This window comes from Petaurus breviceps, unplaced genomic scaffold (genome assembly GCF_028583685.1).
Source record: "Petaurus breviceps papuanus isolate PSGF00001 unplaced genomic scaffold, PetGlider_PUasm1.0 216, whole genome shotgun sequence".
Taxonomy (NCBI): Eukaryota; Metazoa; Chordata; class Mammalia; order Diprotodontia; family Petauridae; genus Petaurus; species Petaurus breviceps.
The window spans coordinates 6,640,194-6,659,014 of NW_027185867.1; the positions used below are offsets into that span (position 1 = coordinate 6,640,194).

At 35.6% G+C, this 18,821-nt stretch overlaps 1 protein-coding gene across 5 annotated transcripts in view; it reads left to right on the forward strand.

The window, feature by feature from the left end:
* The window catches only part of DCP1B (decapping mRNA 1B), a 316,409-nt gene that overhangs the window by 255,344 nt on the left and 42,244 nt on the right, over positions 1-18,821 (forward strand). For all 5 annotated transcript variants that reach the window (XR_011169490.1, XM_069094320.1, XM_069094318.1 and 2 more), the window contains one exon: positions 13,934-14,061. Coding sequence is in view for 4 of the 5 variants with exons in the window: in XM_069094320.1 (XP_068950421.1) it covers positions 13,934-14,061 (128 nt within the window). In the remaining variant the exon portion in view is untranslated. The remainder of the gene's footprint in view (positions 1-13,933; positions 14,062-18,821) is intronic.

An 18,821-nucleotide genomic window follows, 5' to 3' on the forward strand; every position in this document is an offset into this window, starting at 1 on the left:
TAAATTGGGGGGGGGGGGGGGCATGGGAAAATGTTTCTATAAGATCTGTGACTAAGGGAAGAATTAATAACCAAACGAGAAATAGAGAGTATCACAGAGTGTAAATAGATAATTTTGATTACATGAATTTAAAAACCTTTTGCACAAATAAAACTAATACAGCTAAAATTAAAAGGAAGACAGAAAACTGCAGGGGGGGGATTTTTTTTACAGTAAATTTCTCAGACAAAGGCTTCATTTCTCAAATATAAAAGGAGCTTTGCAAATTTATAAAAATAAGAGCCATTCCCAAGTTGATAAATGGTCAAAGCATATAAACGGGCAGTTTTCAGAAGAAGAAATCAAAATTCTCAGTAGTCACATGAAAAAATGTTCTAAATCATTACAAATTAGAGAAATGCAAATTAAAACAATTCTGAGATACCACCTCACATCTATCAGATTGACTAACATGATAGAAAAGGAAAATGCTTAATGTTGGAAAATGTGTCGGATAACTGGGACACTAATGCACTGTTGATGGAGTTGGGAACTAACCCGACCATTCTGGAGAAAATTTTGAAACTATGCCCAAAGGTCTATAAAACTGCATGCCCTTTGACACAGCAATACCACTACTAGATTTGTATCCAGAAAGATCAGAGAAAAGGAAAAAGGACCTATTTGTACAAAAATGTTTATACCAGCTCTTTTTTTGGTGGCAAAGAATTAGAAATTGAGGGGATACCTATCAGCTGTGGAATGGCAGAACAAGTTGTGCTATATGATTGTGATAAAATACTCTGGTGATGTAAGAGATGAGCAGGATGCTTTCAGAAAAACCTGGGAAGACTTATGTGAACTGATGCAGAATGAAGTGAGCAGAACCAGGAGGACATTGTACATAGCAGTTGGTTCTTAGTTGGTTGCTGTCCTTCATTCTCAAAGAGGTCCTTTATATTACCATGTTGGAGTCAAGGTACAACTGGGAGTAATCAGGCTGATGCAGGTACTTTTGACTCTACCACGGGTTAGGCACAAATAGTCCATATGAATATTTAGAGTGGAGATGTCTCTAAATTTGCACTTCTCACATTTCTTTTGTGCTGCTGCAATTGTGCTTTGCATATAGAGCATAGTGCCTTCTTTGATCCGGGCCTCCCATGCTAGGTGGTTCTTTGCCAGGGTCTTCCATGTCACGCAATCAGTTCCAAAATTCTTCAGAAAAACCTTGGGAGTGTTTTTGTGTCATTTCTTTTGACCACCATGTGAGCACCTTTCTTGCATGACTTCTATGTAAAATACTCACTAAGGCAAACGTGTTTTGGCATTTGAACAATATGGCCACTATCCACATGTGGAACCATCAGGTATAGCAAATGGAGAAATTTTGAATACTGTGGATAAGTTCATTTACCTTAGCATTGTTCTTTCCAGGGGTTCACACAGATAATGAGGGTGATGCATGCATTCCATCAGTGTTTGAGAGGCTCTGAAGGAAACCATGGGGGAGGAGAGGTAGCAAACTGCTTACCAAATTGAAGATCTAAGAGCTGTTGTACTGACCTCATTGTTGTATGCCTGTGAAACCTGCAAAGTCTACAAGCACCATGCCAGGAAACTGAAATGCTTCCATCTGAATTGTCTTAGGAAGATCCTGAGGATCACCTGGCAGGATAAGTTACTGGACAGTGAGGTCCTTTCTCAAGCTAAAATGTCAGACATTCAAACTGTGTTGCAGAGAGCAGTATGGTAAGGATGATCAACTGAAAGACTTAAGTATTCAGTCGACATAATGATCCAAGACAATTCCAGAGGACCCATGATGAAAAAAGCCATCCACCTCCAGAGAGAGGAATGATAAACACTGCAAACTGAAACATACTTTTGTTTACTTGTTTTATTTTGTTTGTGTTTTCTTTTGCAGCATGGCTAACATGGACTTGTGTTATGCATGACTTAACATATATATATAATCAACATAAAATTGCTTGCCTTCTGAAGGAGGGAGGAGGGGAGAGAGGGAGAGAATTTGGAAGTCAAAATTTTTGAATGATTGTTAAAAAAATTTACATACATAAATTAGGGAACTTTTGCTGTAGATTTGATAATATTTATGAATGAATCCATCCTAAAATTTCAAGGCAAAACAATGCTTATATGCAAAATTTACAACGGTAAAGTCAATTTGATGGCAACTAACATTTGAATATAATATAATAAATTAATTAAGAATAAATAATAAAACAACAACCAAGAACCAACTTATTGTTGTCAGTACAATGTTCTCCTGGTTCTGTTCACATATAAGGCTACCTTTTATATACATCCCGTGTTGTTATAAGTTAAAACAAGAAGCAAGATCTCCATTCTTGCATAGATACATAGTAGATCTATTTTCTAAGCTCAAACTACAGTTCCAGCAACAATTTTCTGACTTTAATATAAATGCAAAAGAAATTTCTGTGATTTGAAATCCATTTGTGTAATTGAGAAACTTCCACCAATTGGTGGTGATTAATCTGCAGTATAATTTCATGTTAAAAGACAAATATCAAGAGAAAAATTTAATAGGATTCTAGAAAAGACTTCCAAGGAATATGCTCATTTAAAATCATATGCTTATGAACTGATACCAGTATTTGACATCTGTGAGAAAACAGTTTTTCAAAAAATTTTTTTTTAATTTATGGAATAAAACAAGCATTTCCCTTTTTTTGTAAGTGTGTGTATGTGTATACACACACGTATATATCTATTTTTCAACATTCACTTTTATAAGATTTTGAGTTCTAAATTTTTACCTTTTCCTTACCCTACCTCCTCCCCAAGACAGCATGCAATATGATATAGGTTATACATGTACAATCATATTAAATATTTCCACATTAGTCTTGTGAAAGACCAATTAGAGCAAAAGGGAAAAACTACGAGAAAGAAAAAAAGAGAGAGAGAAAATAGTATGCTTTGATCTGCATTCAGACTCCATAGTTCATTCTTAGGATGTAAATAACATTTTGTTTTTGTCTTTTTTGGAGGGGGGAAGGCAGGACAATTGGGGTTAAGTGATTTGCCCAAGGTAACACAGCTAGTAAGTATTAAGTGTCTGAGGTCAGATTTGAACTCAGGTCCTCCTGACTCCAGGACCGCTTCTCTATTCACTGTGCCACCTAGATGCCCCTAGATAACATTTTCCTAGATAACATGAGTCTTTTTGAATTATCTTAGATCATTGCTGAGAGAAGAGCTAAGTCTGTCAGAGTTGGTCATTGCAGTATTGCTATTCCTGTGTACAAATTTCTCCTGGTTCTGCTCACTTCACTCAGGATCAGTTCAGATAAGTCTTTACAGGTTTTTCTGAAATCCGCCTGTTCATCATTTCTTATGAAACAATAATATTCCATTACATTTATATACCACAGCTTGTTCAGCCATTCTCCAATTGATGGCATCCCCTCAATTACCAATTCTTGGCCACCACAGAAAGAGCTGCTATAAATATTTTTGTATATGTGGGTCCTTTTCCCTTTTTTATTATCTGTTTAGGACATAGACCTAGCAGTGGTGTTGCTAGATCAAAGGGTAGGCATGGTAAAGCAAGCATTTCCATAACATAGTATAATTAAAAAGATTGAACGTGAAACTACAAATCTATTGTGTATAATTTGCTATTCTTTTTAAATATATAAAAAAAATTTACAGGGTGGCCAGGTAGCACAGTGAGTAAGAGCACCAGCCCCAGAGTTGGGATGACCTGGGATCGAATCCAGGCTCAGAAACTTAGCACCCACCCAGAAACACCTGGCCGTGTAACCTTGAGCAAGTTACTTAACCCCAATTACTTAGGGGTGGCCAGGTGGCACAATGAGTAAGAGCACTGGCCCCAGAGTGGGGATGACTTGGGATCAAATCCAGGCTCAGATACTTAGCACCACACCCAGAAATAACTGTCCATGTAACCTTGAGCAAGTTACTTAACCCCAATTGCTTTAAAAAAAAAAAATTCCCTTTTTTTTTTTTCACTTTTTTCCTTCCTCCCTAGAGATGGCTACTATTAAACTTTAAAAAGTTAAGTACATAAAATTTCATTACAGATTAGGTTAACAGGTGAACATTTGCAAATCTGTTTTTATGATAGAGAACACTAACTTTTAACCTCAATTAAGCAAAATATCCCCCCAAAAGAATTCCCTTCTTCACATTAATACACCTGTATTACAAATAATTATGCTTAATTGCTAATATATTTTGACTTTCATCAATAAAAAAATTATAGAAATTTTATTCCTGTACTGTTATATTACATACCTTTATAATATACTCAATTTTGCCTCTTGGCCCACAAAGACTAAAATATTTACTATTTGAACCTTTACAATCCCTATTTTAGAATGTAATTTCCTTTTTTTTTTGTCTTTGTATCTCTAGCAACAAGCACAATGTCTGACAGTAATACGTGCTTCATAAATGCTTGCATAATTACTGAATCATGATGGCAAAACATATGAACAGTCTGAATTATTGAGCAGACTCTAATAAAATGATAATTAATAGGGTTAAATGTAAAGTCTTAATCTTGTGTTTAAAAAATCAACCTCAAAGGTAGAATATAGAGAAGAAACATTCTTCAGCTGGAAAAGATCTGTTGTTTTTTGTGCTAGTTATACACACACACACACACTCACACACCCCTTTCCTTTCCCTTTTTTTCATTAATCCCTTAATATTTTTGACTCTTTGTTCCTGCAGATTTTTTTTAAAATCTATTTAAAGTAATTCTTTGGTAATATGATTGCTATCGTACCAAATAAATTAATTTAGGTAGTATTTTCATTTCTATTTTATTGGCCCTGCCTCTGTTGTTGTTTGGTTGGTTTCAGTTGTGTCCAACTCTTCTTGACCTCTTTTGGGGTTTTCTTGGGAGAGATACTGGAGTGGTTTGCCATTTCCTTCTCTAGCTCATTTTACAGGTGAGAAAACTGAAGTAAACAGGGTTAAGTGACTTGCCCAGGCTCACAGCTAGTAAGTGGATTTGAACTCAAGTTGTCCTGGTTCTAGGCCTGATGCTCTCTCCACTGCACCAGCTAGCTGCCTCAAGCCTACCCAGAAGCAATTAATATTTCCTTACTTGTTTGTATTTGTCGTTATTTGTGTGAAGAATGTTTTGTGATTGTGTTCACATGGTTTCCTTGGCAGTTAAACTCCCAAGTATTTTATACTGTCTGTAGGTATTTTGGATGTAATTTCTCTTTCTGTCTCTTTCTGTTGAATTTTGTTGTTAATATATAGAAATGTTGATAATTTGTGTGGTTTTATTTTATATACTGCAACTTTGCTGAAGTTGTTTTGATTTGCTTTTTAGTTGGCTTTTTAGGTTTTTCTAAGTAACTATCTTATCTGCAGTAGTGATAGTTTATTACTCATTGCCTATGCTTATTCTTTCAATATCTTTTTCTTGTTTCATTGTTATTAGCTAGCATTTCTAGTACAGTGGTGAATAGTAATGGTGATAATGGTCATCCTTGCTTCAACTCTGATCATATTGGAAAGGCTTCTAGATATCCTCATTACAGGTGATTGGTTTAAGATTGATACCATACTTTGTAGTATTTTTCATAGGAATGGATGTTGTATTTTGTCAAAACCTTTTTGTGTTTTCTGAAATAACCACCTTTTTTTTTTAATATGGTTAGTTATGTTTATAGCTTTCCTAATATTGAACCGTGCATGCATTTCTGGTATAAATCCAGCCTGGTCATAGCATATTATATTTGTTATATGTTACTGTAATTGTATGTATATGTATATGTTATATGCTTACAAGTATTTAAAATTTTTTGCATCAGTTTTTATTTAGGAAATTGATCTGTAGTTTTCTTTTTCTGTTTTGACTCTCTGGTTTAGATATCAAGACCATATTTGTATCATAGAAGGAGTTTGATAGGATTCTTTCTTTACTTATTTTTTGTAACAGTTTATGTAGTATTGAAATTAATCGTTCTTTAAAGGTTTGATAGAATTTGCTTGTAAATCTTTCTGTGTTTTTCTGGTCCTGTGTTTTTCCCCCCATAGGGAATTCATTTATAGTTTGTTCAGTTTTTTTCTTTCTTTCTTTTTTTCCTTTTTTAAGCAATCAGGGTTAAGTGACTTGCTCAAGGTTACATGGCCAGTTATTTCTGGATGTGGTGCTGAGTATCTGAGCCTGGGATTCGATCTCCAGGTCATCCCAACACTGGAGCCGGTGCTCTTACTCACTGAGCCACCTGGCCGCCCCTAAGCAATTGGGGTTAAGTAACTTGCTCAAGGTTACACGACCAGGTGTTTCTGGGTGGGTGCTAAGTGTCTGAGCCTGGGATTCTATCTCCAGGTCATTCCGACACTGGAGCCGGTGCTCTTACTCACTGTGCTACCTGGCCACCCCAGTTTTTTTCTTCCTAAGACAGACTTTTTAAAGTATTTTATATCCTATTCTGCTAATCTGGGCAATTTTTTAAAATATTCATCCATTCATTCATTAAGATTGTCAGTTTTATTGAAACATAATTGGATAACATAGCTCCTAATAATCTAATAAGTGCTTTTATTTCATCATCATTAGTTGTGAATTCACTTTAAAAAAAATTTTGATACTGGTAATTTGGCTTCTTTATATTTTAACCAAATTGTCTATTGTTTTCTTTCCCAGAAAATTGGCTTCTAGCTTTATTAATTAGTTAATTTTAAAATTTTTCAATTTGATTCTCATTTGATTGTCATTATGTGTATTTTGGTATTTCTTTGGAGGGTTTTAATTTGTTGGTTTTCTAATTTTTTTAGTTGCATGCCCAATTTATCTGTTCTTTCTATGTTTCATTGATGTTTTTAGAGATATACATTTTCCCCTAATTACTGTTTTGGCTACATTCCACAAATTTTGGTAAGTTGACTCATTGTTGTCATTATTTCTAATGTACTTTAAAATTTTTTTCTGTGATTTGTTCTTTGACCTACCCATTCTTTAGGATTAAGTTATTTAGTTTTCAATTATTTTTTTGATCTCTGTTTCCAGAGGCCTTTATTGGATGTAATTTTTTCTTGCATTCTGGTCAGAAAAATGCATTTACTATTTGTGCTTTTATGTGAGATTTTTATGCCATAATATATGATCAGTTTCTGTGAAGGCACCATGTGTAAGTGAGAATAGACTGGACCACTGCCCCTCTAATCTACTCTCCCTATTTTTCTCTCCCCTGCCTTTTTTCCTCCTACTTTCTTCTTGGATAAAATGAATTTTTTAGTCTCATGATTTCTCACTCATATTTACCTTTTTATGATTCTTTTGAGTTCATTGTTTGCATGTCACATTTTCCATTCACCTCTGTCTTTTCATCAGGAAGGCTTAAAATCAAGTCTTCTATTCCATTACATATCCATTTTCCCCCCTGTATCATTAAACCATTTTGCTGGATAGATTACTCTTCATTGTAATTCTAGATCACTTGCCTTCTGGAATATCATATTCCAAGCCTTCCATTTCTTTTTAGTGGTGGCTGCTAAATCTTGTGTGATCTTCACTTTGGCTCCATAGTACTTGAATTATTTATTTTAGACTGCTTGCAGTATTTTCTCCTTGACCTGGGACCACCATGCTGCATTCCTGGCCAGCTCTGACCTCTCATGATCCTTTTCTGTCTGCCTAAGTTGCCTTGGACTAAAAAACATTACTCTGCCCTTTTTTTTGGATTTTTCTTATCAGTGTTTGTATTGATACATTTTCTAGGTTTTTGTGTAGACAGTGTGTCGGAAGAGTTAAGCAAAAATGCTAACCCTGTGCCATTTTGACTCCACCTCAGCTCACCTCATAAATGCTTTTTAATTGATTGATAATATATAATTGTTAAAATGTATTGCAGTAAAATTGCAGGATTTAGAGTTACTGATTGATTGATTAATAAGGGTCTGTGCTGCTTGTTAATTATTTGTTACTATGAAGAAGATGGTAGTCCATGAACAGCATTTAAAATTGAAGCCCTCCTTTTTTTTTGCATTCTGAAGTTCTTATTCTTCAGAATAGCAATATCACAACTGAAAATGCTTTTAAAAATCATCGTAGATAGAAAGAGAGTTAGAGTGGATTTAGGCAAATGCCATGAGTGTTAATCCTTTCTCTTGAAATGATGCTGAGGTGAAGTTATGGAAGGTAGTGACAGAAACATTGTATACATCTATCATAGACACACACATATACATATACTCCCACACAGCTGAATAAGGGTGGTGGTACTGAGAATAGAAAGGAGGCAGATGTATCGTTGTGGTTATGGAATGTTACAGATAAAATTCATCAGCAACCAGCTGATGGTCTCCTACAATATACAAAGCATTCATTGCTCTTGGTACTAGGATACAAAGAGGAGGTATTACCGTGTTTCCCTGATAATAAGACCTATCCCGAAAATAAGCCCTCCCTTTACTGTGTAAGATTCCTCGAAAATAAACCCTATTGAGATTGCTACTGTAGTGAAGGTGATCCCCTGCGCTACACGCTACATTACGGTACCCTCTGTATGCACCGTTCCCCACCCCCCGTGAAATGCACGCCTCGCTCCGAGCTGCATCCAATCAGAGCTGCAGCAGTAAGCGCATCATCCTGTTCTTCCCCAGTGATTTGCTTGCTGGCGCCATTGAGAGCAGTGCCGCGGAGGAGAGCTGAGGCAGGACAACATAAGCCCTCCCCTGAAAATAAGCCCTCTGGTGTTTTTCTTTCCAAAAAAATTAATAAGACAGTGTCTTATTATCGGGGAAACACAGTAAAGTCATGTCCAAAATGGAGCTTAATATTGTTCCCTTAAATTTGTTTCTTCTTACTTTGATGTCAGTGGTGACCACTATTCACCCTGTGTTCCAAGTTGAAACTATAGTGTTAGCTTTGACTTTGCCCTTATAGGATCATGAGCTAAGTCTGGCCAGTTCTATCCATGTAGTATCTCTACCTATCCCTTTTAAAGTCTAATTCTTGTTCCACCTTTTACAAAAAGACTTCCTTTATCTTCATAATCAGTGTGACCTTCTCCCTCTTTGGATTTCACATAGCACTTTTTGCATCATTTTATATTATAAATGAATAGTATAGAAAACAGTAGCAGTGGTCATTCACATTGATATGGTGTAACTGAAAGCTTTTAGAGTGCTTTCCTTAGGTCATCTCTTTTGTGCTTCACAGCAGCCCTTGGAGGTAGGTTTTATAGAGTAGAGTAGAAGAAGAAATCATTGTGGGTTTGAGGAAGTAGGATTTAAGTTATACTTTGAGGGATGTATAAAACTTAAATAATCAGAGAGGTTCTTCCTAACTCTGTTCTTCATCATGACTTCTATTCCCTCTACCCCTTGTTTCTTTCCTAGGCCATCACCCCTGCTCTGACTACATTCTCTTCCCTTTTCAATCTCTACCTCGTTAAATAAGTTCACCACTATACAATCTTCGCTTCAGCAAGTTAGTCCTTATAGTTTTGTCTAATCAGTTTGCTTCTACTCTTCAGAGCACTTATTCCAAACCTTCTCTTCTCTCCTCAGACCCTCCACAGCATCATCTCCATCTGTGCTCTTACCTTCCCTCATACATTTCCAAAAATTAGAAAATTGACCCCATTTGTTGAGGACTCCCATTTCTCTCTACTTCATCTCACCTCACTCAGACATCTCCAGCTGTTGACTATTTCCTCTTTCACTCCAGTCTTAGTTTTTGAGAAGTTTCCTGTAGACGAACCCTTCTGTATGAGTACATGATCTCAGCAAATTGTTCCTATTATTCCCATTCTTGTTCCTTCATCTATTTTCTACAAGTATGCCCATGTATTCCGCGTCCTTAAAAAACCCTTATTGATCCAACCATTCCACTAGCTATAGTCTTATGTCTTTCCTTTTTGTTGTGACTCAGCTCCTTGAGAAACAATCCTTAAGAATTGTCTGTTTCCTATCCTTTTACTCTCTTTTAAAACCTCTATTATATGGCTTCTGACCTCATTGTTACCAGTTATATCTTTTTTTTTCTCCAGTTATCTTAATTGCCAGATTAAGAAAGAGGAAAATGATATAAATATACAAAAAACATCTATAGCTGCTATAAATTTGATATGTCAAAGAACTGAAAACTAAAGAAGTATCTATCAATTGAAAAATGGTGGAACAAATTATGGGATATGACTGTAATGAAATACTGTTTTACCTTAAGAAATTACAGAAAGGGTAATTTCATAGAAATTTGTGAAAACTTGTATTAACTTATGCAGAGTGAAGTGAATAGAGCCAGAAGAAAAATGTATATAGTAATACAACTTTGTAAAAACAAATAACTTTGAAAAACTTTAAAACTCTGCTGCGTGTAATGTCCATCCATGGTTCCAGAGGATTGATGGTGAAGCATGCTACCCACCTCCTGACAAAAAAGTAATGAACTTGTGGGCAGTGTGCGAATCAGTTTTGCTTCACTGTGCATTGTTGTTACAAGATTTTTTCTTTTTTTGAGGTATGGAGCGGGGAGGGAAAGAAAATGTGTTTATTAGTTGAAGAAAAAAATTTTAAGCTGTTTAAGATATTTGAAGAGAAAACATCTTGCTATTATTCAAATACCTGAAGAAATCAAATTCTGACTCTTATGGAGGAAAAAAAAAGGATAATCCAGTTCTTTCCCCTTTTTCTTGTTATTTGTTATTTCCTCTTATGATTTCTTTCTCATAATGCAGAATATTTAGAGAAGCCCACTGGTAAAGTTGATGCCTCTGGAAAACTGAGTTTATCTTATGTCATTCTTAAAATGAGAGCCTGTTGGGGTGGGTAGGTGGCGCAGTGAATAAAGCACCAGCCCTGGAGTCAGGAGGACCTGAGTTCAAATGTGTCCCCAGACACTTAACACTTAGTAGCTGTGTGACCTTGGACAAGTCATTTAATTCCGATTGCCCTGCCTCTCCCCCCCCCCCAAAAAAAAGAAGAAAAAACAAGGGAGCCTGTTAGGGCAAAGTGATAATGATATAAAATGCCATACTTTTTTTTTTCTTATTTATATGGGAACAGAATTACTAGAGATGTTTTTCAGATATTAAGCTAATGACCCATTCATTAGTAACTAAAATCTCTTCTTCATTTTTTGACTAATAATTTTGTAGAATTTGGTGTCATGGCTACAATTGGATCTTTTTCTATTTATTTCAATTTCACATTGTAATCATGTGGTATTTTTACTCGCAACCAAAAGATCCACAGTGGAATTATGATGACTGTAACCTAGGGATAGAAAACTGTATATATAGCTGGTAAAAATTGAATTCTGTGTAATTTGAGTCTCTTTAAAACAATTATGTTTAATTGCAAAGAAAAACTTGTATAATCACCTTCTCAAGTAACTCACATTTATCTTTATTTTACATTGTGGGAAATTTAGTTCCTAATGATATTTGGATTAGATTACTTATGCTTTAATTTTATAATGCTTGTTGGCAAGTTCAGTAACTTCTTGTACATCTTTCCTCAAAGAAATTTCACATCTTTCATTTTAAATCAAACACTCAAATTTTTTGTCAGCAGATTCTCAAATAATGGTCAATGTATGATAACAAATTAATCCACAGATACTTAGTTTAGTGATTATTATCATTAGGACAGTATGCTAAGCATTCTTGGGGGTACAACGAAGACAGTGTCCCTGTTCTTTAAAAAAAAAAATGTAACAGTGTAGTTTAAGAAATAGAACTCTTGGGGTGGCTAGGTGGCGCAGTGAATAGAGCACCAGCCCTGGAGTCAGAAGGACCTGAGTTCAAATTCAGCCTCAGACACTTAACACAAAAACTAGCCATGTGACCTTGGGCAAGTCACTTAACCCCAACTGCCCTCCAAAAAGAAAAAAAAAAAAAAAAAGAAATAGAACTCTCAAATAGATCTGTGATCTTATTGATGTGGGTTCCATGTTCCATACTTGTCAGTCCCCCAACCTCTGCCAAGAAGTTGGAGGGAGGTTTCTTGTTTCTCTTCTATGGAGCCAAGCTTGTTCTTTTTAATTTTGCAGCATTCATCATCAGTTACTAATGTAGTAGTTCTTCCTGTTTACATTGTTATCATTGTATAAAGTCTATTCCTTCATACCCCAAGTGATGCCTCCCTATTCTGTATGTCTGTGTCCTTCCACTGGCAGACAGTGTGTTGGGGAATTTCCTCAATTTCTTCTGACATAATAAGCATAATAATAGAGTTCATAGGCTATCTAATTCTTACCTATTTACCAGCCAGTTTTCTTTTTCTTTAAAATATTTTTATGACATTTTAAAAATTCTATTTCTCCCTTAAAATGCTTTATTTATCAGTTTATTGCAGCCTACTCATGGCTACTATGCTCCTTTCTGTCACACTTTGTGTGTTACTCTATTTAATTTTGGTAGCTGTGGCATTCCACAAGTCAATGCCTTATAATGATACCAGAAGATACTGTTATTTAAAATTTGGGTATCTGTTTCATAATGAAGCAGTTCCTGAAAAGCAATTCATCTTTTTCTCTTCTTACTCATTAATTCCAAGGCCATTTCATTTTCTTTTTGCAACGATTCTATAATAAGCTCACATCTACACATACTGATCGACATATGCTATAGGTTGTCAATCCAACTGCATATCTTAATCTGGACAATAGACATTGCAGCCTGATTAGTACAATGAGAAATTCCCTTGATGGGTTGCATGTATTTGAATTTACACTCCTTGAAGTTATAATTATGTAAAATATAGTAATTGGTTCCAGCTCAGTGGAAATATGCAGTACAAATTCAAATAATACAGCCATTTCAGGGAGATTCCTTACAGGACCTAATGGTATTTATCTACTTGGTTATTTCTATATAGATAGTTAAGTTGAACTTGTTTAAGTGGCTGTTGAGTTTGACTAGGATTCTCTTCAGTGTTTCACTTTCAAAATGTCACCTGCAAACAGTAGCATCTGAAAGACCTCATTATATGTAATCTCTCTTTTACTTGGTCTCTGTACTAGATCACTTCTACCACTTTGGTGAACATATTATTTCCTGAAGATCAGAAGGTTATTAAATGAGGATATTTTTGTTGTATAGTTTCAAGGAATCTTGTATAAATTTTACATGTGCTTGGGAGATGCCTCATAATCAGCAAAAATAAGCCCAGCAGAATCTTATGTTTCCTATTTCTATCAGTCAGCCTTGTGTAGGTAAAGATATGGTTTGTTGTGAAATGTCATATAAGAAAACCTTCCTGTTCCTTTCTCACACCTTCATCAGTAATGTTCTCAAATATAACCATGGATTTAAAAAATTTTCCCTTTCTGTTACAAATTTAACAAACACCAGCATTTCAGTATATGTAGAGGAACAGAAAGGAGGAATGTATATAAAATTGTAAACTTCTGCTATGTGTGTAGATTATTTTCATTAAAAATTTATATTGATGGGAAAATAGGGAAGCAGGACTTACACATATAAAATTGAATGTTATAAGATTATTTTCAGGGGAAAATATTAATTGACAAATAAGTACCATAAAAAGTGTTACATTACAGATGTATTAGAGCATATATATATATTTGTGCATACAAAGGAATATTGGTAAAGGAAAAAGGATTTATCCAAAGCATGAGTTAATAACTTGGCATTGATAGACCTCTTGGGATCTGTGGATTCATTTCAAGGGTCTTTAAAGTTGAATGGGAAAAATTACATCACTTATTCAAAATAATAGATTTCCTTTGTAATCTTATATATGTTATTTTATGCACTTAAAAGCATAATTCTGAAATGGTCTGTAGGCTTCACTAGATGACCAAAGGGTCTATAACATGCAGAAAAGTTAAAAACCTTTGATCTATAGTTAAGTTATATGAATTGAAACAAAAAGGTTGTGACTTGCTAAAGTAAAGCTGCATTGTAACAACTTTTGAACAACTTTTTCTTCTGTTAATTTTCAGGTCAGCTTCTCCCAAGCATGGATTCACTATTATGAATAGGCTGAGCATGGAAAATAGGACTGAACCCATCACTAAAGATCTGGATTTCCAACTTCAGGATCCTTTTCTTCTGTATAGGAATGCCAGATGTGAGTAATTCTCTAAATGCACTAAGTAATTATTTCTTTTGATATTCTAATGTGTGTTTTAAATTGCACTATAGAAACCTTTGCTGTTTCATGTCACTTAGTTCAGATGGTCAGCATTGGTTAGCTTAGGAAATACCACCTGAATTGTTTTCTCATCTTTGTAGATCTTTATTAGAATGCTATATACCGTGTTTCCCCGATAATTAGACCTAGCCCGAAAGTAAGCCCTCCCCTTACTGTGTAAGATTCCTCTAAAATAAGCCCTCCCCCGAAAATAAGCCCTATTCAGATTGCTACTGTAGTGAAGGTGATCCCCTGTGCTACACGCTACATTACGGTACCCTCTGTATGCACCGTCCCTCCCCACCGCCCCCCGTGAAACGCATCCAATCAGAGCTGCAGCAGTGAGCGCGTCATCCTGTTCTTCCCCAGTGATTTGCTTATTGAATAAAGGTACATTTTTTTGTTCACATTTACCTGTTTATTAAAATTGCTGTCAATGTTCATTAAAATAAGCCCTCCCCTGAAAATAAGCCCTCTGGCGTTTTTCTGTCCCCCAAAAAAAAATAATAAGACAGTGTCTTATTATCGGGGAAACACGGTATATGTATCAAGGATACCCTCAGTGAAAATATCACAAGGAAACAGATAGTCTTCTGCAAACATTTTTCCACAGCAGGACACATCCTTACAACTGTGTAGACCACATTGTTTGTCAATTACAAAATAGTAATAAATAAAGTTTTTAAAAAAGCATTTTGACTCAGCAGAGCAAAATACAGCCCTGAAAGTTCTCTAACAAGGAATCTCTCATGCGTATGTTAAGATCATATAAGATTTGTTGACAAGGACAACCACAAAGATTCACTGAATCTATGTCATGTTCCGTAATCATTCCCCTCATGTCTGCCAGGAAGTTGGAGAGAGGTTTCTTTTATCTCTTCTTTGGAGCCAAGCTTCTTTTTAAATTTGCAGCATTCATTTTCAGTTACTAATGTAGTTCTTTCCATTTACATTGTTATCATTGTATAAATTTTTTCTTGGCTCTTCTTCACTTTGCATCAGTGCATGTAAATCTTTCCATGTTTCTCTATATTCATTATACTCATGATTTCTTACAGCACAGTAATATTCCCATTACTTCATGTGCCACAATTTATTTAGTCATTCTCAGTTCAACAGGCTTTGCTTCCAGTTCTTTGCTGCCACAAAAAGTGCTCCTATAAATATTTTGGTATATATGTCAAAACAATTCAAGTTTTAAAATGCTTTAGAGAATTCCCAAAGAAAACATGACAATAGATAGCTATTTTTGAAGTCAGAAAAACCTGGGTTCAAGCACCACCTGACATATACTAACTCTGTGACCCTGTACAAGTCTCTTGGTGCCCTAGATAAATCTCTGTTGCAGAGAAGGGGCCCATCCTCATTAGTAGAGGAAGCTCTTTACTAGGAACTCTTAATCATTAAATAAATCAACATAAATTTAATAAATTTCTACAATGTGTCAGGCACTGTGCTAGACCCTGAGGATGTAAAGATCAAAGTGGAAACAATCTCTGCCCTCAAAGAACTTGCATTTAAATTGGGAGAAATAACAACTACACATAAATAGGTACTAAATAGAATAAGGATGCATTGGGGGGGGGGGGGGGGGTGGGGGGGGGACAGGGGGGGGAGGGAGGTAATGCAATAATATCTGAACAATTAAAAAAGGCTTCATGAAGAAGGTGGTACATGTGCCAAATTTTGAAGGGAACTTTGGCTTCCAGAAGATAGAAGTGAGGGGATATATGCAAGTGTGGGAGTGGGAGATGGAATGCTACATATGAGGAGCCAGCAAAAAGGCCAGTTTGGTTGGACCCAGTATGTGTGGAAGGGAATATTGTACAATAAGGTTAAAAAGGTAGGTTGGGACCAGGTTGTGAAGAATTTTAAATATCAAACAGAGGACTTGTATTTGATCTTCAGGAGTCACTGTAGTTTATTGAATAAATAAGTGACATCAGATTTGCACATTAAGAAAATCAATTTGTCAGTTCAGGGAAGAACAGATGGAAGAAAGGAGAGCCTTGAGACAGGGCAACTAATTAAGAGGTTATTGAAATAATTTAAGTGAAAGTTGATAAAAGCCTGAACTAAGGTTGTAGCTATGTGAGTAGAGATAAGGACATGGGTACAAGAAATGTTATGGGAATAAAAACAAGATTCAGTGGGGTTGATGAGAGTAAAGAGGTCAAAGTTGACAGATGTGAACCTGTGTGCCTGGAAGGATGGTGGTGCCCTTTTGCAGACACAAGAAAGTTCAGAAGAGAAGAAAAGATAATGAGATCAATTTTTTGGACTTGCTGGATTTGAGAGATCCACAGGACATTCAGAACTTTTGGAGGGCAGAGACTGTTGTTGCCATTCTTTGTATCACCAAGTGCTTAATTGTCTTCAGAATGTCTAGTAGACCATTGATGATGTGGAACTAAAGCTCTGGAAAGACTAAGATTAGAAACATAGATTTGGGAGTCATCATCATAGGGATGATAATTAAACTAATATGAGACGATGAAGTCATGAAATGATAGTGAAGAGAGAAAAGAAGAGGGCCTAAAACAGACCCTTTGGTTATAGTCAAGGAGCATTTTATGAATAATGATCCAGGAAAGGAGATTGAGTATTTGAAGTCCTTCTTGTTGGCAGCCTGTAGTACTTCTTTGACTTGGAAGCACTCTGGATTTTGTATATAATGTTCTTGGAAATTTTCATTTTGAGCTTTTTTTCAGGAGGTGACTAGTAGATTTTTTTGTATTTTCACATTGCCTTTTTCTAAGAGTTCTGGGCAATTCTCATTTAGAATTACCAAAAATATGATTTTCAGACTTTTTTCTAATTATAATTTTCAGATCATCTGATAATTCTTAGATTGTTTTTCCTTAGCTTGTTTTCCAAGTTAACTTTAAAAAATATGTATTGATTATATTTTCTTATTTTTTTATCATTATTTTGGTTTTGTTTTAATATTTCCTATTTTCTTGTTGAATTGTTTTCTGCCTAACCCATTATAATTTTCTGAGCCTTCATTTCTTTAATGAGTTTTTCTACTGTTTGTTTTTCTTTGCCTTTTTTCTTCCTTGGCTTTTCCATTCTGAATCTCTTATTTAATTTCCTCCAGGAAATCCTGAAGTCTCTATAACTAGGATTTTTTTTTTCTGAGACTTTACCTAGACTTATGAGATTGCTATTGTCTTTGTAGTTCACCACTTGAGTATTTCTCAAACTAAAGTATTACTTCATGGTAGTCGGAGTTGCCCTTTGTTTGCTCACGGGAGGCCTTCTTTTTGGCTAAGCCCCGAATCTGAATTTTGTGAACAGTTCCTTAGTGTTCTAGACTAGATCAACCTTGCAGGGGATTCTAGTGCTCTGCCTGGAGTCTCCTTGTCACAGACTCTTTCTGCTGTAGGAAAACCTGGAGTCCTTGTCCTAATGCTAGGCTTACAGATACTCTTGTGCTGCATTCCCCTTAAAGATTTCAGAGATTGTTTGGGCTGAATTTTTCTTTTCTCCCACAGTTTGGATTGGGCCTGTGGCAGTTCATTGGACCATGTCTAGACCTTCCTGTGGCTTCTTTCCCTGCTAGGCTAAGGCTGGCCTGAGGCTTTATTTCCTAGAGTACTTTGCCCCAAGGCTGTTCCCTCCAGAGCAGAGTTCAAGTCACTCGGGTTTGAGGAAGCATCTTGCCCTTTCCCAGCTGAGCAGAAAGTGCCATATTAGGTCTACCCAGAATATCCCCAAAGTTGTTTTTTTGCAGCTACCCTCAAAGAAGATTCAGACCAGGCTGGAATGAGCTGAGCTCAAACAGGGAGTTCTAGGACTACCCTGAAGGGTCCTAGAGTCCAGACTATATTCTGCACCACGCTCTTATCTCTACCTGCCTTCTTTGTCTCTCATAAAATGTCTTTGTCTCTCTTTAGGACTCTGGGGTTCCCATTCTGGAATCCCAGATTGGGTTGGGTAGAAGAGGCTAGATGGGATTCTTAGTTGTGCATCTCTAATCCCCAGAATGTTTTCATAGAAGCTAGGATCCACAATCAGCCTAGGACTGCTTTGGCCACATTACACAAGCTTTGGTATATTGTTTTCTTGTCATTTTCTTTGATGAAATTTTCTATTTCTATGGTTTATTTTTTGACTCACAAATTTAATCTCTAATTTTTAATCCTATCTTCAGAGGCCTTCATCGAATATAATTTTATTGGGTGTGGTCAGTAAAGTATAAGTTTTAACATTTTTTCTAATGCAAATTTTTGTTAGGTTTTAATGTCCTAATACATGATCAGTTTTTGTAAATGTGCCACATAGTAATGAGAAATATGCATCTCCCTTTCCATTTCCATTCAGTAATTGTTAGAGATCTAACATATCTAATTTTTCTAAAATTTTATTCAGGACCTTAACTCCTTTCTTGTTTAACCATTTTTTTTTAAGATTTATCTGCCTGAAAAAGGTTCATTCAAATCTCTAACCTTCATATTGTCTACTTTTTCTGTATTTTTTGTCTTTAATACATTGGATGCTATGCCATTTAGTGTATTTATATTTTGTATTGATATTATTTCATTGTATATAGTGCCTTTAAATGTAATATAGTTTATCTCAATCATGTATAATTTTCCTGTTCCTTGTCTCAAATCATGATTTTTTTTAGTTCACTTGAAGTATTACATATTTTGCCCTTTCCCCCTTCTTTTAACTCTGTTTAAATGAAATGT